The sequence below is a fragment of the Thermobia domestica genome, chromosome 4 (genome assembly GCF_964235325.1).
Source record: "Thermobia domestica chromosome 4, izTheDome1.hap1.1, whole genome shotgun sequence".
Taxonomy (NCBI): domain Eukaryota; kingdom Metazoa; phylum Arthropoda; class Insecta; order Zygentoma; family Lepismatidae; genus Thermobia; species Thermobia domestica.
Genome location: NC_137457.1, coordinates 322,524,641 through 322,548,352, shown reverse-complemented (window position 1 = coordinate 322,548,352; position 23,712 = coordinate 322,524,641). Strand labels below are relative to the sequence as shown.

At 34.3% G+C, this 23,712-nt stretch overlaps 1 protein-coding gene across 4 annotated transcripts in view; it reads right to left on the bottom strand.

The window, feature by feature from the left end:
- Positions 1-11,910: 11,910 nt before the first annotated feature.
- The window catches only part of LOC145684396 (uncharacterized), a 28,594-nt gene continuing 16,792 nt past the window's right edge, over positions 11,911-23,712 (bottom strand). The window contains exon 2 of one of the 4 annotated variants that reach the window (XM_081756679.1): positions 11,911-23,094. In XM_081756679.1, the coding sequence (XP_081612805.1) occupies positions 21,924-23,094 (1,171 nt within the window). In that variant the 3' untranslated portion in view covers positions 11,911-21,923. Of the gene's footprint in view, positions 23,118-23,712 lie in introns of all 4 variants that reach the window. The other 3 variants (XM_081756681.1, XM_081756682.1, XM_081756680.1) reach the window with 3 other exon arrangements.

Here is a 23,712-nt window from a genome sequence, read left to right as displayed (position 1 = left end):
TAATTCGCGTATTCTACCAAAATATTCGTCTTCTTTCTGAGCCTTAATTACATCAGTCGCGTCAATTTTCATTGTATTTATACAAAGTCCGTCTTCTCGATTTGCGTTATCTTCCTCAATTAGCGATTCGTCTTCTTCAGCATGCGAGATGAAAAGCTTTAAGATTGGAGCCTAATTAGCCAACGAAGATATTTTCCTTTTAGATTTTTCATGTTTCTCAAATAACAAAGACAACTGTGTAAATGCAGTGGGTGAGGCAGTCCTATTAGATATTCGCGGAAATGTAATACAGCTTGTACCAATGCCATGGTCTCTTTTTCTGGGATCGTTAAAGACTTAGCTTCATGGTCTGAGATTTTTATGCTATAATAAGCAATCAGTTTCGTCTCTCCTTTCTTGATTTGCATTAATACGGCGCCAATTCCGTATTCACAGGCATCTACGTACAACTCGGTAGCATCTGCTTCCGGATCAAAGATGGCTAGTACAGGGGCAGTAACTAACTTCTCCTTTAAGGTGTTAAAGGCTTGACGTTCCTTATCTCCAAATTGAAAGATTACTTCAGGCTTAGTCAAATCTATGAAAGGCTTCGCGATAGCTGAAAAGTTCTTAATAAATCTTCGATTATAACTAGCTAATCCAACAAAGGTACGTACGCACGAACTGTTTTTAGTTCGGGCAAATTAGTGATAGCCTCGATTCGTTTAGGATCTATCTTAACACCTTCGCGTCCTACGACGAATTTTAAGATTGGTAGTTCGGCATACATGAAGTGAGATTTTGAGGGATTTAACCCTGGAATACACAGACAAAAAAGCTTACGTGAATACACAGGTGGGGTGCCAGCGCACCCCATATAATTAAACGCTACTAAAATTATAATGAACGAACTTAAACATATTTATTGCACTTTATCACTTACAAGAATACACAATAGGAGTTTGTATGCATTTTTGAACAGACACAGCTATTCCTTACTGCACGAAATGCAGACTTCCTTTCTGTGCTTAGCACAAACAGCCTCTTTGCATCTGAAACAAAAAGATTTAGTTTTTCTGTCCTTATTCTTAGGGCACATTTGACATCGTGCTTGCTTTGGAAGACTAGATGTTGAATCAATTACAGGTAACAGCTCTTTTTGAATTCCAAGGATATTTCTGATACCAATAGACAAATTAGTCGGAAGATTCTTCTTGAGGCGCTCCAGCTTGTAGGGTCTAGCTAACTGCAACCCCAGTTTTTTTTCTAGAAACTCCGAACGGATGGTTGAGAATTCCATTTATGACCGTTTCTTCCTAATATAGAGGCTCCCCTTATAGCTGGATCATCTTCGATGTTACCCTCAGTGTCACTCGTGTCATTTCCACTAATTTCATCATCGACTTCCGATTATACTTCAATATTGTCATCGGACTCTCTGAAATTACCTTCAGAATCATAATCTTCTTCTAATGTGTTCAGTACAAAGTCTGTCAACTTGCTTGAGCCTGCACACACTTTCGCCATCATGCAATTAAACAAATATGCACGCAAAGTATCTAAAACGAATTTCGTCAAAACTTGAATTTCACATACGTAAATACACAGGTGGGGTGGTGGAGAACCCTACCCCTTGAATATATTCTCTTCTAAAACGAGACAATTTGCTTCACACCAACCACCGTGAATGTCATGCTCCAAAATGAGAATACACGGAAGCACCAACCAATGTGCCTGAGAACAGAGCCACAATGCCGATGAGTATAACGTCTGGGGTGCTCCAGCACCCCTCTGTGTATTCCAGGGTTAATGTTAGATTGGCTTCTTGCAAACGAGTGAACACTTTCCGAAGTCTATCTAACTTTTCGTCTATAGATTTTTCAAAAACAATCAAGTCTTCCACGAAGCATGCAATAATATTATATTTTAACCCGGCAAACACTTTATCGATCATTCTTTGAAATGCTGCGGGGGAAGTGGAAAGATTTTTTGGGACCTACAAATGAATGCGGTTTTCAATTTATCCTCTTCTCTTAAAAGGATTTGTAGAAAACCAGGTCTGAGGTCCATTGTACTTATAAATTGAATATTTGCGAATAAATCTATCAAGTCGTTGAGTGATGGAAGAGCGTAACTGTCAGGAGAAATAGTGTTCAATTTTCTATAGCCCACTACGAGTCTGTCTTATTGACTAAAATAACTGGAGACGCGTAGGAAGACCGACAAGGAGAAATGATGTTTTGTTTAAGCAATTTGTCAATTTGTTCTTTCATGGCTCTCTTAGTCTCTTAAGTCTCTCTATGGTGTGGTGAAGATACAGGAATGCTTGAAATTAATTCTATGCTATGTTCATATTCGTGTGTTACAGATATATCATTTATTGTCCACGCCATATCTTGGAATTCAGATAATAGATCTATTAACCTTTTACGATCGTCAGGGGAAAGGTCATGGGAAATATCGAGTTCCTCGCCAATATCATGTTGTAGTTTAAATTTAGATTCTTTAACTTTCTCGGCGCGGGAGACCCGGGTTCGGTTCCCGGCGGGAGCTCATGTGGTTCGGATTCAACGTTAATCAGTAGGTCCACGTCTCACATAGCCTTGCTGCTAAAAGGGACGCTAAACTGGAATTCACCTCACCTCTTCAACTTTCTCAGCGGAGAGTGAGCTGGCTTTAACCGTGTTCACCCTTACCTCTGGTATAGGAACACATTTCCCTAAATGTCCTACGATTTGAGAGTCAGGTATAGTCACATCTCGTTTACTCAGATTGAATACAGGCAGTTTAGCAAACCCTTTTTCTTCCACAAAAATTGTGTGTGGTATTAAACATGAGTAAGATCGATGTAAAACTTCATTCGGTTCCATATAATAATCTCCAACTATAGGATAACTTGGCTTAATTTTTACTAAACCAACTTTTCCAGCAGGTATTTGCATGCACTCGACTGTTTTGATTAGATTACGCGAGGATTGAGTTTCAATACAATTGATTCTCAAAATGGTATATGGTATAGATTCTTACGACATTAAACCTGCTTGTTACCATTCTCTTAACCATCGTTATCTGTGACCGATTTTACAGCATGAAGATGAAAATTTAAACTGGAAATGGTAATCTTTTGTTCAGCTTAATAAGATTTATCGTTTGATATGAATATTTAACTTCGGTTCACGCTTGCACCAGAACAAGTCACAGTGATTCATATTTCATTTTGCACTTTGTTATCTGTTGATGTTTTCTCTCTATTGTGATTAATTGAATCGTAATTAATTGATTTAGACTCATGAAAAGAATATGGAATAAATGCCAAAAGAACAAAATGAATAGAACATATGTTTCAGAAATAGTGTGTGTACAGGGGAAGGAAGCACAGTTACAAGATCTTATGGCATTCTATTTTTCGTCACAGTATGCTTGAGTGTTATGAGTAAAAGAGGTTATCTTGAATCCTAAAATTTTTCCTAAAATGAAACTTGTGTGAAAATCCCAGAAGAACGGACAATGGGTTACTCCTGAAGTACAAAAAGCAAGTGCTGCAAACATAAATTTACATAAACTTAGTAAGGTTTTTAAAACAGGTTGTGCAAAGTCCTCTATAAACAATATAAAAAAGGTAAAAAGAACTAATTAGAATGACAAAAAAGAACTACTACCAATTTAAACTTGCTTATGCATCGAATAAAACTAAAACAATATGGAACATTATAAATGAAGAACTAAATGGTGGCAAAGAGACGCTATATGTAGATACAATAATATATGAAGGGAACAGTGTAACAAACCCAAGGAAAAAGCAGAAATATTTAATAATTTTTCTATAAATGTCGCAAAAATTATGGATGGTGATAAAGTAAAAAAGAATGTAAACAGAATGGCTACAAAGTAGTTCCTGTAAATAATTTTAAACAAAGTTCAAATAAATGTGAAAGAAAAAACAATCTTTCTACAACCGGGGTCAGGAGATGAAATAGCAAATATAATAAAATCTCTCAAAAACAAAAATACAGCTGGAATTGATGAAATCTCAGATAATTTATTAAAAAGATGTTTCAATCAGGTGAGAAAGCCGCTTCGTCATTTAGCAAATATATCACTTACAAATGACGAGTATCCAGGAAAGTTAAAAATTGCGAAAGTTAAGCCCTTGTTTAAAAAAGGTGAAAAACAAAATTAGAGACCAATATCTCTCCTACCTGTCGTTGGAAAAGTTTTGGAAAAAAATTATATATAACAGTGTAATTAATTTTTTGTTGAAAGAAAATATTATCTCAATAAAACAGCATAGCTTCCTTAAAGGTCGATCTGCAAACATTGCAATATTTTATTTCATTGAGAAAGTAAGAATCATTGTAGATAAGAAAGAAAACTGTATAGGAATCTTTCTTGATTTGTCTAAAGCTTTCGATACAGCGCAACACAGTTTACTTTTGAACAAACTGGAGAATTGTGGAATACGTGGTAAATCAAGGGACTGGTTTGGTTCGTACTTAAAAAAATCGTAGCCAGGTCGTAGACATAACGCATAAGAATAATAACATTGTAGAAAGTTATTTGTCAGATGAATTATATATAAAACACGGAATTCTACAAGGATCTATTCTAGGGCCAATGCTCTTCCTTTTATATATTAATGATTTTGATAAAAGCATATCTTTGGCAGATGTTACACTTTTTGCTGACGATACCACTCGGCTAGCGACTGGAAAAATAAAAAATTATTGGAACAGGATGCTAGACAAGCACTAAATGAAGTATCTCTTTGGATGAAGAACAATAATCGTTTTGTTAATGTTGAAAAATCCATTGCTATATATTTTCATAACAAGTGAAGTAAACCAATATACCCTAACCTATATCTGAACCAAAATAAAATTGACTATACAAAACACTGTTCATTTTTAGGTCTTACTATAGATCATAACCTGACATGGAAATTTCATATAGAGTCAGTTATTAATAAATTAAATAAAATATGCACTAAGGATTATTAGAAAGAAGGGAAATTTTAAATTAGCTAAAACTTTGTACCATTCGTGTTTTAACTCTATCTTGCTATATGGTGTCATGCTCTGGGAAAATTCAAGTCAGAAATTTCATGTTTTCAAAATTCAGAAGAAAGCCATAAGAATACTTTGTGATAAGAAACCGAACTTTCCTTGTAGACATTTGTTTAAGGAGTTCAATATACTTCCACTGGATAGTTTATATTTGTATCGTCTCTTTTTGTATTTGAAAGAACACTCATCGGCATTCGTAACAAACAAGTATGTACATAATCATAATACGCGAAATAAGAATGATTTTCATTTGTGTAATCACCGCTCAGCGATGTATCAAATATGTGTAAGTTATGGTGGTGTTGTACATTATGTTGCCTATTGATATAAAGTATGAAGAAAATATGAAAAGTTTCAGACAAAAGTTAAATTCATTTCTATTAGAAAATTCTTGTTATACGATTGAGGATTACGTAAATATCATGACAAGATAACGTTACTTTATTTTACTCATGCAAATTTTTTGTACATATGACGCATGTTACACGTAGTTGAGGACATTCCTCATACTTGTAAGTTCATACAAAAGAAATAAATACAATGCAATACAATACAATTGTTATCCTTTCATGGAAATTAAATGCAGTATGAAGTCTTAACTCATCAACACCGCTAATGTAAATCACTAACTAAACATTTTTTGTGTAAATTTCTTATAATCCATTGAATTTTATATACTGTCAGTTTTAATATCACTTTGTACAAATCTTAATATGATCTATTGATTCAAATGAATTGATATGAATGACTTCGATTTGCATGGTACCGAGCTCGATTCTCTGTGGATCACTCTTCATTTAACGTCTTAATGTCACTATGTTTAGCTCTATATAATCCATCAATTGATATGAATATTTGACTTCGTCCGAGTTCGATTCCCGATGAACCACTCTTGCACCAGAACAAGGGGCACAGTGGTTCCTATTTATATTAGGTTTAATGCCACTTTGATCACCTCAATACGATTGTAATGTTTTTATTAGTATTCGAATAAATTACACTAACGTATTTATATATTTTCAGAAATTCTTGATGCCTCTCTATGAATGAATGTATCATAGCTCAGAATATGATTAGAGCAGTTCAAAGAAGCGACAGTATGATTACTACTCGTTCGCACTAACAATTGCCAGACATTGCATTCTTCTTTTACTCTCTATCTTTGCCTCTCTTGATGCCACCCGATACACCAACGCATTCTACAAAGCATAGTTTTTATGATTTTGTAGTTTACTTTTGCGACAAAAGAGCTAGATGTTACACGTCTTATATCTAGCTTTGATATTGATTCCTAAGAGGAAGTGTAACACCCATTGCATTATGGATCTGAAAGCCATTACTTTCTATCTTACTTCTTACTATCGCCAATCTTACAAAATAATTCACTGGAAGCAAGAGCCACATTTTCTTTCTCTCTCTCTTTCATGCTAACACGAAGCAGGGAAGAGGTGAATTAGTGATAGAGCGTTCTAGGGTATCCTCGTTTTGATCCCAAGTCGCGTCAAGTGAACTTTACGGTGGCCACATACCGTATGGGAGGGTTTAAACTTGATCTACATCTGTTCTCTGAAACTCAACGAAATGATGCTATTAGCAAGTTCATATTCAATTTAGAATTCAGTCATGTTTAACATTACTTCAAATCTTTCAACGTCATTCACTTGTTTTAACTTTCGTCTCTAATTAAATAACAGTATTTCATTAAGACGATAAGAGAAACACAAAATTAGAAAAAGCGTACGCGCCTTTGGCGCGGGAGACCCGGGTTCGATTCCCGGCGGGAGCTCAAGTGGTTCGGAGTCCACGTTAATCAGTAGGTCCACGTCTCATATAGCCTCGCTGCTGAACGGGACGTTAAACTCAAAATCAACAATCAACAACAAAATGAGAAAAGATTTTGTGAACTTCCCACTGTACTTCCGAGTTCCACGGGCCATAGATTTAGTTAATTAATACTCATTATCTCATTTTAATTTTCGTTATATGACAGGTAGGCGAATTTTATGATTTTTAACTACAAAAGTTCCTAACACATAGCTTACGCATGTGACTCGTAACGTCATAAAAACTGTAATATCTTGGCGACCCTTATCACTTCTTGCAACATAGTCATTCCATGCTGCTCTAGTGTTTAGCACCTGTGCCTTGTGAACACTGTTCTGGGTTCGATTATCGCTGAAAATTTGATGCTCTAGGGGTTAGCGCGCGCGTCATTCCTACCGTCCTAGGCTCGATTCCCGTAGAAAGCATATTTTGTTTTTACGCTTTAATACCACTGTGTTCAGCTCAATAAGATGTACCGAATCATGAGAATGTCTGCGCGTGGAGCAATAAATGTGTTAACAAATTTATAGGTTACATAATAAACTCAAGTTTAAACATTAGAGAGTTCTATTATACATCCAAATAAAACATGTTAAACTGACAACCCTTTACTGTCTTCGGTTGTACTTTTATTACTGTAGTCCATAAATAAAGAAGAAAAATACACTTCGATAATAAACAGTGGTACTAAACTGAATGTAATATTTTCACAGGTTCTTTCACTACAATTCAATGTTATGAAGTATTAGGTTTCTTTAAAAATCTCTCACACTATGCTATAGCTGTATGTAAGCCGAAGCTGTATGCATGTATGTATACAAACATCATTCTCACAACGGTTCTTCTTACATTTTCCCCTAAGATTCAGCACATCTCGTAACGGTTTCAAAATATACATACATTTCAGAGGAAGCCAAACAGCAAACGCATTTTTTTCTCTCGACGTTTCAGCATTCTTTTATTCAAAACTTCAAATCGATAACGTAAGATATTTCCCAATGTAGGTTGTTCGATTATTTTACATTATCTCAGGCAAAAAAAAAAATCATGATAACCAACCTACTTTGATTTGATTCTCGCACTGCACTGCAGCATGTGTCTGTGTGTGTGTCTTTTAAAATCCTCATCTTACATTGCATCTATGTTTTCGCTACGGGGCTTTATACATATTTCCTTCTGTTAATCATCAATAGGCCGTATAATTATCTTTCGTTTCCTGTTCCTGTTAACTCGGTAGAGAGGGCATTATGATGATTCGAGTTCTATCTCAAACTATAAATTCATCTCTCGCGTACAATATTTCTTTGGTACTATTATTTTACTTCAATACCGAAGCTATAACCCGGAATGAGCTTTCTTCATTTCAATCAGACAAATACTATAATGGATCCTAGCATATCCTCGGGTTCGATCCCGGTGGGATGGCACCAATCGAAAATGAATATTTCAAATCAACTAGAAGATGAAAACAAATCTTTCCTTTGAACGTCCCACGATTATATCCACCCAGAGATAAACTTTAAACATAATGTCATACACCACCAATTAATTCTACTCCGGTGGCTCACTGGTTGAACGTTCATTTCTAATACAGGGAAGTGCTATTATTATTATTATTATTATTATTATTATTATTATTATTATTATTATTATTATTATTTTATTATATATAAATTTTCATAAACGTGGCTTTGGATTTTTCTATTTACAATAAAGTAAATTGTCTGTAAAGAGAAAATATTTAGCGGCTTTCATCATAGTTTTGCTTTGTTGATTTATTTTCTTCGACATAAATAACAGGTCCTGGTTTGTTTCTCGATGTAAGCGCATTATGATTGTTCGGGTTCCATCTTAAACTAAATCCATTTCTCAAAAAGTGACAACTAATTCCAGTACTATTTTGCTTAGAGCTTGTGCCTTTAGTACTTACGTGGGGGTCGGGGTTCGGTTCTGGCATTGAATATTTTAAGACATTAAGTTGATTCAATCCTTTCTGCTATGATACGATACCATTTCTACCTATTCAAACTAAAATATAGAACGTAATAAAGTGACTTTAGACAAAAAAATTTCATACTAGTATCATTCGATGGTGTCTTCCGTAGTACGACATAACTTGGGTATATTCCGTTAGCAACCCACACACTACCAATAATTTTTGAACATATAAAATGGAAGGTGACTTCGTGGGAACCCCAAGGCCAAATTAGACCTAGGAAATAGCTTCAATGAAACACTATCTTCCGTTAGCAACTAATCAAAGATGCAGTCTGAACGATTCTAATCCTACGGCTTCAAAATATTACAAAATGCTATGGGAAGCTTCGATCGTTGCAGTTCTTCCACGTGGAACCCAAGGCCGCTTCAATGCCTGTGGGACACTTAAACATACCATTTCACATTTCTTCCAATAACAACTTTCACGTAGAACCAAAGGCCACGTCAATGTATATGGGGGTTGTTGAATACACGAATTCTCATACTACGTTTTCAAATAAAATAATGAAATGCGATATTCATCTTAGCAACTAACTCAATTCGATGAAAGGACAAATTCCATGCAGTCTGGTATCAAAGTCTCTCATCATGGACACTTACAAGTGACTTCGTGGGAAACCCCAAGGCCAAATTAGACATATTAAATAGTTTCAATGAAACACTATATTCCCTTAGCAACTAACAAAAGATGGAGTCTGTACGATTCTCACTTTATGGCTTCAAAACATTATGAAATGCTATGGGAAGCTTTGACGATCAATTTTCACAAGAGGAAGAGGAACACTCATGTTTTATCTTGTCTATACACGCATCTAAGAGCAGGACACTATTCAATACACGTCTATACCCATATACGCCTAGGAACAGCCCAATTTTCACATTAAAATTTACCCACGCAGTGAAGAGCCGTCCAAGAGCATGAATGCGTCCCAACATACTAGTTCAGGCCAGTGTAGGTACTCAGGGAACTTCTCAGGCCGGGCCTAAAATGTCAAAAGCCAAATCCACCTATACGGTTCGTTATCTACTCTAAACTTGACAAATTAGAGAGTCGCTCAAAAAATATAGAAGTTTCTTAAAGGACAAAGACAGTTCTCTCAAAATTAAAGCAGGCAACTCCTTGAGTTCCAAAACATGCACTTGAAACAATCATAAATTTGGAAGCCCGTGTATAGAACAACGACCTGCCAGTAATAAACCTTGACCTTCACCTGCCCAAATCAACTGTTTCAAAGTAAATATCCCTTCTAAACTTACTTACAATATTAACTTGCCGTTTTAAAGTTATGATGTGCTCATTCCCAAATTTTGAAACAGGATAAAGTACTTCTGAAAAACTGATTTGGGACACTGAGTATTAATATCTATTGTTGCAGGCTTTAGGGTCAATCTTAACAGACCGAAGCCATATTTATGAGTAAGTTAAATGTCTAATAAAATCAGATAATTCGTGGTATGTTTCAGTTCAAAATCTCTTGTTGTCGCGATCTGTCGGGGAAATTGAAGCTCAACATATATAAAACGATAATCATGTCTGTTGTGATTATCGATGCAAAATATGATCGTTTAACTGAAGGAAAGAACGCAAACTAAAAGTATTAGAGAACAAGACCTATCGAAAAGAGTATAGTGATATTCGTAGTTCTCTGTAGGATTTCGTGTATTATTGAAAAAGTTACGACCCACATCTATTTTTCTATATGGTGACTGGTAGAATCTCTGCAGATTCCGACATACCTTACAAGTGTCCGATATTAGCAACGTCGGTATGTTGGCAGACGTCAATCATGTACTGTAGAAACTTCTATCGAAGTTATGTACATCTCTTTTGTAATATTGTTCTTGCACTTTTCTTTGATTCTTTCGTAGTTCCAGGCGAGTCAATACATTGTTTCATACTGCTGTTAAAATACAAAAGGAAAAATCCCGTCTCGCGAAGAGCATGTTATCTTTTTACTGTCGTAGCATTGGTTACATAATTATGCTGATTTTCTCTTTAGCATTTCCAAAGATAACATACAGTATGAACTAATAGAGTAAGTGTAACCAATAGAGGAAAATAACATTGAAAAGTGAGTGTTTTATCCTGCTGTGATGTACTTATATCTCTTACTTCAGTTGAAGCATAGAGGCCAGCAGTACCTCAGTTGTGGAACGTTCACGTCTAGTACATGTGGTCACTAGTTCGTTCCCAGTTCATGCCAAGTATGTTTTATATTAAACAAATATCATGTGCATGTTTTCTTCTTGGCGCTCTCCAAATTTCTCTCACTTTCTCCATTCCACTACTTAATTCATTCTTATCATTATCGTGTCCTTATGCCTACGCGGCAAAACGATGGTTGAAGTATCTTCATCACAGCAAAAAGAAATCAATCATAAGAAATTGTTTACACATAACGTCGATGTATAAACAAATAGCAGATATATGAATGAAGTAAGTTTATGTTAATTCTGTGAACCAACCAAAACATATTTTTGTAGCAATCACGCCAGTTGCATCTAGAGTTTTTTCATTACTAACAATTTTAGATGACACATTTTCCACACGGGATATGCATAGTGATAAAGTAGTTATACATAAACAAAGCAAAAACCACATAAAATTAGTAATATAAGAAATGTGTTTTAAGATCTTTTAAGGCAAAATTTCAAAACTTCCTTCCGTGGGGCTGAGAGAACAGGCACTTAAAACCAGAAGTAAAAGTGGATCGGAAACAGTAGAATGACGGATGACCATGTCGTTCCCCAAGTCTACCTCTTGCCACTGTACTTTTTTCAGGAAGTGGGGAAACGTCATCCTTCTGCGTTAGTCTTCACTTTTATCCCTGCTTAAAATGAGAGCTTGGTGATCAGATTCCTTTACACAAAGTTCTATATCTAATTGAGTTACTTAACAATGCATCAATTTAATCAGAAAATTGAAATTTCATACAGATTAAAAGATAATATTTGAATTGTACTGTTCAGAAAATCAGTTAGTACTTTTCAAAACATCATTATAATCTTAACTGTAAGAACAAGCATGTATCTTAAATGATAACTTAGATTTGTATGATTAGGAATATTTCTCACCATTATATGGCTTTATTTATGTGGGACTTAATACATGTACATTCAATGATCCCTTTGTAGCAAATGATTTGTCGCATACTTTGCATTGATATGGTTTCAGATATTGATGGTGTAGTATATACCACTTCAAGGTAGTTTTGCTGGAGAAGGTGTTACTAGTGATGGGCAGTGGGTGTATTCCCGGTGGGAAGGAATTTAAAAAATGGGAATATTCCCGGTTTTTTCCCTGACCAATAAATTCCCGGGAAGGAATTTCTTTCCATTTGTTTCTTTTATTTTCCAAATTATAAGAACCAAATGACTAATTACCTTATTTTCATATATTACGATTTACTTCTAAGGTTTAAAGAATAGGGAGGTTAAAAAAAATTAAAATTCTTTGACTGTACTCTATATAACTAATAACATGATTTTTTTAGGTTCAATTTCCACTTGCACTAAAAAGCAAGGTAATTGTTTAGTATTGGGTGGCCAAAACTAGCAAAAAGTTGGATGATTTACGGAAGAAATGAACTGTTAGTGGTGTTCAAGTAGTCAAGAAAGTATGGAACACAATTTTTTTGGGTGGTAGTGGATTTGTACAAAGCGTAAAGGTAAGTCGAAGTGATTTATGTGATAAAAGGAAGTGAATTGTTTAAAATTAAAATAGAAAACAATGTGCTTTGCGGCGCTTTAACCCGCCTTCACTCGCTAACGCTCGCTCTGTAATGCTGTCTGAATTTAATGTTAGTAATGTAATTTAACGTATGAAACCATAAAACAACCGCATCGGAATAGAATATCACAAAAATGTAGGTGCAAAAGCTGCCCTTCCCCAGTGCTAAACAATACCCAAAATTAGCGAAGTACTAATTTACATATGATGAAAAGGAATATTTTGTAAAGTAATGTAGAATTATGTAGAAATAAAGATAAGGTACTATTAATAAACCTTGAACCACCGTTAGCAATAGACGTCGGTTTGTCTGCACTCTCTGACTTGAATTTCTGAAGAGGTATTCGGACTTCTCTAACATGTGAATTTACGCATGAAATTTCGGAAATGGACAGGAAGAAAGGTTGTGTGTGGCAATGTTACATGCAAAGTTATAAAGACAGGAAAGTATCTTGCAAATATTGTGAACATACATATTTATGCGCAAATGTTAACAAAATGGTGGGACGTGTGTGTTCTGGCAGTTACCCAACCTAATTTGTTTATAACATTTAAAAATTTAATATGTTTATATTGTTAGTAGTAGAAGTTTAGAAAATCAACTAACATGTAAATGTAAACTGTTTAGCGGTTTAAAAGTATGTGGGCTTACCATTTTTGAAACATATTTATTTTCATAGAATATATTGTCAATATATATGCATTTTACGTACTCTCTAAATATAATAAAATAGCAAAACATCATTCAGAATATACATTCTAAAGACTCCCTGGGGACAAAAGTAATAATATACTGTGATATAAAAACGAATTTAACTTTGAAATCATAATATAGTAATATAATGCAATTTTCTCTGTGATTGTAGATAAATTCCCGGAAAATTCCCATTTTTAGGAATCTTCCCGAAAAATATCTTCCCGGAAATTTACCCATCACTAGTCTTACGACAGTTCTCACATGTAAAGTACTCTGCATCTGAGTGAACCAGTAAGTGCTCACTCAATATGTTTCCGACTATACGATTTACCACACTCGTGACAAGAATATGATTTCCTAAGGAAATGTGTTTCTAAATGCCTGTTTAATGAATTCTTCCACCTAAATATGTTACCATATTTATTACATATATGATTTTGGGTATTTCAGTGACTTCTACCATACAAAAGGTTTTCTCAAGTCTGTTTACAAAGAAAATGTTGCACTACATTCATTTAAGCAAATTTAGGCAATTCTATAATTTTAAACGCATGTGAATGTCTTAATAACAAGCGCTCTACCAAGTGACTCTTACGTAAAAACGTCCTACTACATACATCACACGTTATGAATTTGAACACTTCTAAATGTGTTAATAATGTGTGCTCTTTCAAATCACTCTTACGTGAATACGACCTACGACATACATTATTTGAAAAAGACTATTTTCGAACAAGTTACTAGGTGCTGTTCAAGGTGAGACAACTGATGAAAAGAAGCATCACATTCCTTACGAGGATAAGGTTTTTCAACTGCATGTGTTGACATATCTCTTCGTAAATATATCTTCTGCTTAAGTGATTTGGCACATATGTGACAAAAGTAGAACTTGTCAGCTTCACGTGCTGCTAAGTTCCTCTTGAAGGAACTTTCCGATTTGAATGATCGTCTACATTTTTCACAAGAATACGGTTTCTGAGATGAATGTGTTATTATCTCACCTTTTTGGTTAGATTTCGTGTTAAATAATCTTAAGCTTTTTTCACAACAATATAACTTTAATTCTTTGTCAGTTGAGAAAGGGCTAACTGACTTCAACTTAACTTCAAATGGCGAACTGTAGAAGTCTGGTGATGATACTTCGTAATATGAGGAATGTTCTTGTATTGTTTCCATATCCCTAATCAATTCCTCAAATCCTTAGACAAACCTGTGCTAGTATATGCACTAATTGGTAAGTCTTTTAGTACTTTAGCACTCGCAGTTGACGGTTCACTGCTATGTCTTTGATGTCACAGAGTAATTAGTTTTTGTGTAGAATTATGTATTTCTATTAGTGATAACTCATTTAATTTAGGCATATACAATCAGGAATTATTCAGAGTAGTTTGTTTTTACCTACAAGGACCTGGTCTATAATAGCTTGTAGAATATAAGAATGATACATTAAACATATGTATAAATTTACGAAAGGGCACCGTCCAGAAGAACAACATGGCGGCGTCTGCTGCAGCTGGAGCACGAGAAGTTCCTAGAAACTGTAAAAGTTTGGCTGAAGTCGGAATATTTAGAAATGATAACGTGCCTGATTGTGAATTGAAGTGCAGTGCTTTAAATAGAAATATTAAACTTTCGGAAATTTGCAACAAAGATAACGATATTGAACAATCAAAATGTAGATATTGTATAGCAGCAATTAGTAACCAGAAAACAAATGACGATCAATCGTGCTTGGGTGAATCATCTGAAAATAAACTAATAAGTGAGCTGATTGAAGAAATACATTCTCTACGCAATATTATTTCATTGCTGAAAAACGATAAATGTGCAGGTGTGTCGAAGCAACATTATCAAAAAAAATCTGAAGATGTACTCCTTCGTACAAGGGATTGCAGTCCGCTATGGAGTGAAGTGGTTGCAGACTCAAGAAAGCAAAGTAATTGCAAAACAAATACTCTGCAGTCTACAAATGTCCAGCTGTTACAAATGCAAGTGCCCAGCAGTTACCGGTACAAAACGAGTAACAACAAACAAACATGTATAAAGAACCAAGAAGTATCAAAAAATATCCTGCCTAAACACAAGTAAATTAAGTCTTACAAAAAATGCATCAGTAATTCCAGACTGCACAGTGTTTCACGAGAAGTACCGACGCAAAATAGCTTCGCAGCTCTGGAAGATGTATCAGGAGAAAATAGTTATGTAACCACACCATCTCGGAGTGCTTATCAAGTGAATAGCAACAAATCAACTGTTGTTCGACTGACAACAAAAGCAGTGCAAGTGTAAATTTAACCATTAGATCTATTGGTTTAAGACCAAAAAGTGTATGTAACATACCTGTAAGTAGTGCAAGGGATGAATGAAACGAAGTAAATGAAGTGCTTATTGCTAACAATGTGAGAAGAAGTGGAAGGAAGGAAACATTTAAAAATGCTACAGTTTAAATGCCAAATGAGAGTAAAGAGAGCAATAGTTTAGTTGTGAAAAATGTACGTGCTGAAACAAGTACTAGTAGTGCGTGTAGTAATATGAGAAAGTCAAGTGAAAATATAATGAGTGAAATGAAAATGAGCTCTGATGACAATAAGGGGGGTAGTTCAATTGTAAAATTTAAGTGTAGTGGTATCACAGCGAACTTTGCTTCCAAGTCGCTTGATCCTGCTGCAGAATCTGTAGAAGGATTCGATTTAAGATATGTTAAAAGTCCTATTATAATTTTAGCTGATAGTCATGGCAGAAACATTGCTCAAATGTTAAGCAATACGCTGGATGACAGTTACACAGTTTTCAGTTTAATAAAACCTGGAGCTCTAATGAAGGAAGTACTACAGGATCCTTCAATTAATACTCTCTACTCAAAAACAACGGGAACATTAATTATAATGGGGCGAGCTAATGATGTATATTCAAATAGAAGTGAAAATTCTGTCTCAGTCTTAATCAGTGCTCTGTCGTTACTCAAAGATAAAGTTTGTAATATAGTTGTAATACGCATTCCAATTAGATATGATCTAATCGAAAGCTCGTGCGTAAATGATTTAATTAAATCAACTAATAGAAGTTTCGAAAAAAAATATGTAAAGGTCACCCTGATATAATCTTTGTTGACCTCTCAAATCTAGGAAGAAACTGTTTCACCAAGCATGTAATGCACTTAAATAAGATAGGTAAGAAACAGGTAAGCCAGCTACTGGCAAAATATATCCAGAACAAGAAGAAGGTATGCCATGCTATTCCAGCAACATGGAAAGTTCCAACAAATAACAACAGTCTTTGTTTAGCGAATAATAGTGTAGAATGTGAACTAAAAGCTAGCAATATTGCAAGTAGAATCAGGAGAACAAGCATTGGCACATCGGCTATGTCATGTAACAGTAAGTTTTCGCAAAAGTCAATCGACGAAACGATCTGTTCTGGAGTAGTAAATGGAAGACAAAATTATGCCATACTATCTAATGAAGAAGATATCAGTGTAGAATCGAATATTGCAAATAGGAGTGCTTCAAATGACATTGTTTCTCCTCAAGAAATTACATCATATTAGGACAATATACATAAGAAATCAAAAAGACAAAGAAAGCCTCCAACACACCGTATGGATTATTTTTTATGGTAGGATCATCAACCCAAAATAGACATCCGTAAAAAAAAAATCCAGTTTTGATAAACGTCTAATTGACAAGAAATTAAATCTACGGTCTAGTAAGAGTAATACTGTTGGAGTGCAGACATGCTATCAAAGTATACAGTCTGACAACTTAAGTTACAAATATAATACCAATAATATAGTTATTTTTCATCAAAATGTACAAGGGTTTACGTTTCATAAAAAAAGCATGTTAGAAGAACTACTTTTGGACAGACTGTTAGGAGTACATTTAATTTGTATAACAGAGCACTGGTTACGATGAAGTTGCTTAGACTACCTAAGCATTCCTCAATTTGAGCTAAGAGCACAATACTGCAGACAAAATAGAGATAGAGGAGGGGCTTGTATATATGCAAAAAGGGACCTAAGAACGAGAGAATGTACTAGGTTTAAATATTTAAATGTAGAAGAACACTGTGAAAGTTGTGCATTAGAAATTGTAATTATAACTTTGTAATTGTATGTGTATATAGAACCCCTGACAGTGATATAGAATTCTTTATAAATAAGATGGACACCATACTAAATTATTTTATAAAAATCAAGAAGACTGTCGTGATTGTTGGGGATATCAACATAGATTTTTTAGAGCCGATAAAACACGAGGGAGAACTTTTTCTAGATTCATTTAATATGGAGGCAGTTGTTAAAGTTCCCACACGAATCACAAAATGCTCCAAAAGTGCAATTGACCAGTTCAGTGAGCAACCAGCTTAACTACTACACAGTAAACGTCTTCAACAGTGGTTTTTCAGACCACCTTGCCCAAGTACTCGATATATGCAACTCCTAATAAAAGTTTTTGTAATACAAGAACAAATAATGTAACGTACAAAAGAAAATTTAATGATGAAAATATACAATATTTTAATCACCTCCTCAGGAAAGAAAATTGGAACAAGGTTTACTTTTATAACCAGGTTACTGAACTTTTCAGTTATTTCATTGACACCATAACATTCTATTTCAATCTAGCATTTCCTGTTGTAAAATGTGTAACTTTAAGAAAACAGTCAAAACCCTGGGTAACACAAGGGATCAGAATAGCAAGTAAAATAATGAGACTTCTTAACAAGACTAAAACACAAAGAAATCTATCATCATATACAGAGACATATTACAAAAGATATAAGAAGATATATAAAGGAGTTCTTAAAGCAGCAAAACAGTTACACAATGACAAAATCATTTAAAAATCGGATAATAAGTCGAAGGCGTTGTGGAAACTAGTGCAAACCGAGATAAGTGTAAACACTCGTAATGATGACGGTAATTTAGAGGTAATTCAAAATGGCAACGTAATTAAAGATCTTCGTACAATAGCTGACCTATTTAATAATTATTACAGCAACTTATCAAAAACGTACAATAGTGAGCCAGCTATGCCCACGAAAATATTCTCAAAAAGCTGCAACAATACAATATATCTGCATCCAGTTACAAATGCAGAAATAATAAAAGTGATGAAGAAGTTGAAAAGTAAATGGTCAGCTGACGTAGATGGTATACCGCCAAGTATTGTAAAGAAAAGCATTAAATATATTGCTGACTCCCTTTGTTTCCTCATAAATATGACGTTCTTAAGCGGAGAATTCCCTAGTATATTAAAAACTGCAAAACTAAAACCAATATATAAAAAGGCGACAAATCAGAGCTTGAAAATAATGGGCCTATTTCACTTCTCTCACCTTTTTCAAAAATTTTAGAAACCACAATGTGTATCCGGTTATCATCCTTTTTACTTAAACATGATCTAATTAACACACGAGCAATATGGCTTCCTAAAAGGGAAATCAACGGAAACAGCAATATATAGTTTTGTAGAAATTGAACATAAAAGTTTAGATAGTAAGGAGAAATGTATACGTGTTTTCCTTGATCTTTCCAAAGCATTTGACTTAGTGTCACATAGAAATCTTCTTTCAAAACTCCAAGATTATGGAATAAGAGGCATTGGGTCCAAATGGTTTAAATCGTATCTGGAAAATCGGCAGCAAGTAGTAGAAATTACATACAGTAACAAAGATACAAGCCAAACTACATACTACACATCGGGAAAACAAGAAATATCAGGTAGAATGCCGCGGGGATCCGTATTAGGACCATTATTATTTTTGAAATACATTAACGATCTACCATCTAATATTGCTCTAGCAGAACTATCCATTTATGCAGAGGATTCTAATATCATAGTAAAGGGGAACACAAATGAGGATGTTGAAGGTAATGCAAATGAAATCCTTCATAAACTATCTCAGTGGATTAAAGAAAATAAGCTTAAACACTGAAAAGACACAAGCAATCAATTTTAATCATATGCACAACCAACATACGCAGCCTGTTAATATTTTAATTGAAAATAACGGAATAGACAATGTGAACTCAACTAAGTTCTTAGGAATCTGGATAGATAAAAATCTCTCCTGGGATGTAAAAATAACTCAGCTTGGTAAAAAATTAAATCAGATTTATTTCGCACTTAGGTACTTAAAAATGTTTTAAAAGAATCTATTATACTTTAAAAACGATTTACTTTGGATTATTTTAGTCAAATTTAACATATGGCATTATATTTTGGGGAAATACAAAGCCAATGTAATTTTTACAATACAGAAACGAATAATAAGAATGATGGCGGCCGCTAAACCAAAAGATCGCTGCAAACCAATATTTCTAAAAAAATTCCTATATCCTTAGTGCCATGTTTGTACATTTTAAATCTACTGATATTTGTAAAGAGACATCTAGAGGGTGTCCTTACGCGAGTAGAAGAAAAACATGATCATGATACAAGAAACAAACAATACTTTTCCATTGTAGAAGACAGAACCGTGGGGGAACACATGAAAAAGGGTGTAAATACGCGGGTATCATGCTATACAATAAACTTCCCAAACATATAAAGACTCAGGAATCTGTTGCTAAATTTAAAAGAGAACTTTAAAAATATTTATTGAAACACTGCTTTTACTCGATAGAGGAAAACATGAATTGCTAACAAAAAAAAAAATAACTACATGATCTACAGTAACCAGTGTCGCTGCTTGTTTTTAGCATTTAATATATGTTCAAGGATTTCTACATACACTGCAAGTAATAATTACTTTATTTTTAATAATATCATGAAAAATATAATGGATAAGATGTAAGGTGTAATGTTTAATTATTAACCTAGTGTGTGTAATTTTCATTATTATTGTCCTTTTTACTTTTGTGTTTATATATAAATGACTTGTCCACTTCATATGCATTGCAATACAGTCCCAAATGTATGAAAAAGGGACGAAATAAATACAATAATATTTGTGTGGAATTTTTGTTGAGTTTTTCATTTCATAGAATCAGTGAAGTTTCTACGATTATGTTTCGGGGTCTTTGCTTGTTTAGGGAGAGGCTTTGGTAACTTTATTCCGGGAAATGAGAAAATTCTGCAATATTGGCATATGTAAAACAAAAGGATTGCAATAAAATTTCAGCGAGTGATTAAGCCACAACCTCATAAATATGCCACTACATAGAATACAATATTAAATATCTTGCGCTGATTCAAATTAAGTTCCTTCTGAGCATTAAACTTTCTAGAGAAGACATTATCATGTGTTGCAATAGTTAATTACAGTACTGCATTTGCTCTAATGTGATAGATGCAAGTAACAAACCCTTATCCAAGATATTTGACAGCTAACTGTAAGAGTGGACTTTCTTTTTAATCCTCCATTTTCAACTATGCGAGAAACGAAACCAGCAAATGAGGAAGAAATTCAATTCGTTCTCCTCCACTTCAAATCCGAGGTAGAAGAAAATATGGACTCCTACGAAATACTTGTAGTATAGTTAAATAGAATACTCTGCTTACGTTTTGATCATCTAGCCAAGACACGTCACGTAAAAGTTTTTTTTTTTTTTTATATATTAAATAAGTGAATTCTTGTTCAGTAGTGTGTTTATTTTTCTGATTTTATTTGCAAGACGTATGCTTGTGATTGTGTGTCAGTTTAAAATGGGCCCGAAGCTGAAAAGGGCAGTTGGAGTGTACGTCTGATGAGGATCTTGGCTAGAAGATCGAAACGTCACGTGTAAATGTGTTTTTTTTATATATATTAAATAAGTGCAATCTTGTTTAGCAGTGTGTTTATTTTTCTGATTTTATTTCCAAAACGTATGACTATAATTGTGTGTAAATAAGAAAATTTAAGAAGATAGGTTCACGGTGCATAATAACGGCGATTTACGTATCTTTGAGACTCAAAGACCAAGCACAGAGAAACAAGGAATTGTTTTGGGCAAGTAGAAGAAACATGATTAACGAAGCGAGAACTAAAAGTTCACAGAGCTATTTTACGTAGAAAGTAGATCGATTAATCCTGGCAGGACGGTGATGTTGGCAAATGCAGATATAGCTATATTGAGGCCACTATAAGGATCTTATGGGGCGAGAAAAGGATATGATTGAGGCACATGTACCCAAAGCAGAGGCGCAGAAGCAGGGTAACAAGAAGGCAGTAATAGTCACTGCCAAAGCCGTTAATTTACTATTAATTTCTCAAGAAAGGTAGTGAAACAGTAGCAGAGTGACGTTATTGGCAAAGGAAAATTCTAAGCGACGGGAAATACGAGTTGAGATACTGCAATGTCTCTATTACATTTTCATTGCCCCTATGAAATAAATTCAGTGGCTACACCGTTCATATTTAAAAGTCTTTGTTCTGCGAAATGTTGACAAGTGGGTTAAAACTACTTTCGTAAGGAAAGTCCACACATATTCCTGATAGGATAATTTTTTCTTTGTGTGTTAGCGTTCTATATTTTCTTATTCACAAGATCACTTACCACGCTCCAGACATGTATTATGGTTAATTTTAGTATATTAACATGTGAACATTTAAATCAATGTTAGAACAAATTCATTACCATACACTCAACAAGCACGATATTTTCCTCTGGTTTGTAATAACATAAAAATTTATGTGACTTAGAGATTCATGAAGCTTTTATGTGCTTCAAAATATGGGCATTGAGGCTAGATTTTCTGACAAATTTTTGACCACACACCCAACACATATGAGGCTTTTCATGTGTGTGCATAAGTACGTGGGTACTCAAATGACCTTGTTGAACAAATTTCTTACCACACTCTTTACATGTATGAGGTTTCTCTCCGGTGTGTGTTAAAATGTGTCTATTAAAATCGCCTTTACGAGAAAATCCCTTTCCACACTCCTGACAGATATGAAGTGTTAACCCGGTCTCTTTAAACATGTGAATTTCTTTATTTCTGTGCCTTGACATGTGCACTTTTAAATAACGTTTTTCAGAAAATGGTTCACCATATTTCTGAGACGTGCGACTTTTTTCGTTTCTGGACTCTAATGCATCCACTTTTAAACAGCTTTTCAGAGAAAATGCTTTACTATACTCTTGACTTGGAAGACGTTTTACTTTGCCGTGCGTTAATTTGTGAACATTTAAATGGTCTTTTCGAACAAATGATTTACCACAATCATCACATTTAAGAGCTGTCTCTCCAAAATGTATTAACATGTGGATTCTTAAGTTACTTTTGCGGGAAAATTTTAAACCACACTTCTCACACTTAAAAAGTTTTTCTTTTGTGTGCGTTAAAATGTGAGTATTTAAATGACCTTTCTGAAAAAATCGCATTCCGCATTCGTTACAAGTATGAGGTCTTTCGTTTAAATGTCTTAAAATGTGGGCATGTAAATTTATTTTTTGAACAAATTGTTTATCACACTCGTTACACGTGTAAGGTTTCTCACTTGCGTGGGTGAAAATGTGGACTTTTAAATTGCCTTTATGAACATATCTCTTCCCACACTGCTGACATCTATGAGCCCTTTCTTTGGAGGGTTTCAACGTCTGGACTTTCGAATTATATTTATCACTATACTCTTTACCAGACCCCTCAAATTTCTCACCTAAATGTGCTTCCGTTTGCTTTGCTGAATCTGAATTTCCAGTACATCTCATTCCACATTCTTCGTATACATTCTCTCTCTCACCTTTATCAGGTAATTTGTGATTCAATGAAAGCTGACTTCCTGTAAGAGTTACGTTAAATTTCATATAAATTTCACAGTTGTTAGGTGGAAAAGAACTTACATCCTTTTGTATGATCAGCGTATCTCCTCGACTGAAAAGAATGCATTTATTAATCTAAAAAGAAATTAAAGCAATAAGAGTTACAAAAAAAAGTAGTAAAAGTTTTCCAATACTAAAAAACAAGGAATTTGTTTCGTGCAGAAATCTATAACACTAAATCTCTAGAGTTTTCATCTTCTCTAAAATTAACAGTAGTGATAAAAAAAAGTTATAAATCATGGTAGGATGAAACGAAGGAACCCTGGGAAAATACCCACAGACTATGTTTTTCCATCACAAACCTCATTAGGGCGACCTCGGTTCGAAGCAGGACCAATACCACACGTTAACTCTCTTGCACAGTGAACATATCATTTAATTTATTTTTTTTTTTTAATCTATGAAGTTAACTATTATAAATAAATGTTTTAATATTTAGAAGCAAATTTTCGACGTAAGGTAACACATATTACTACGTAATCTAAAAGTTCACATATCAAAAATTGCGAACATATACACTCCGTCTGTAGAGTAAAATGAATGTGATGTTAACATCAGATGTTGATGAACATGAATAAGTGAATTCATAGACGACATCATTTAAATCATACTTACAATTATCCTACAATAGACAACCGTAATCTGTTTAAATGTTAACACTAGAAATGTT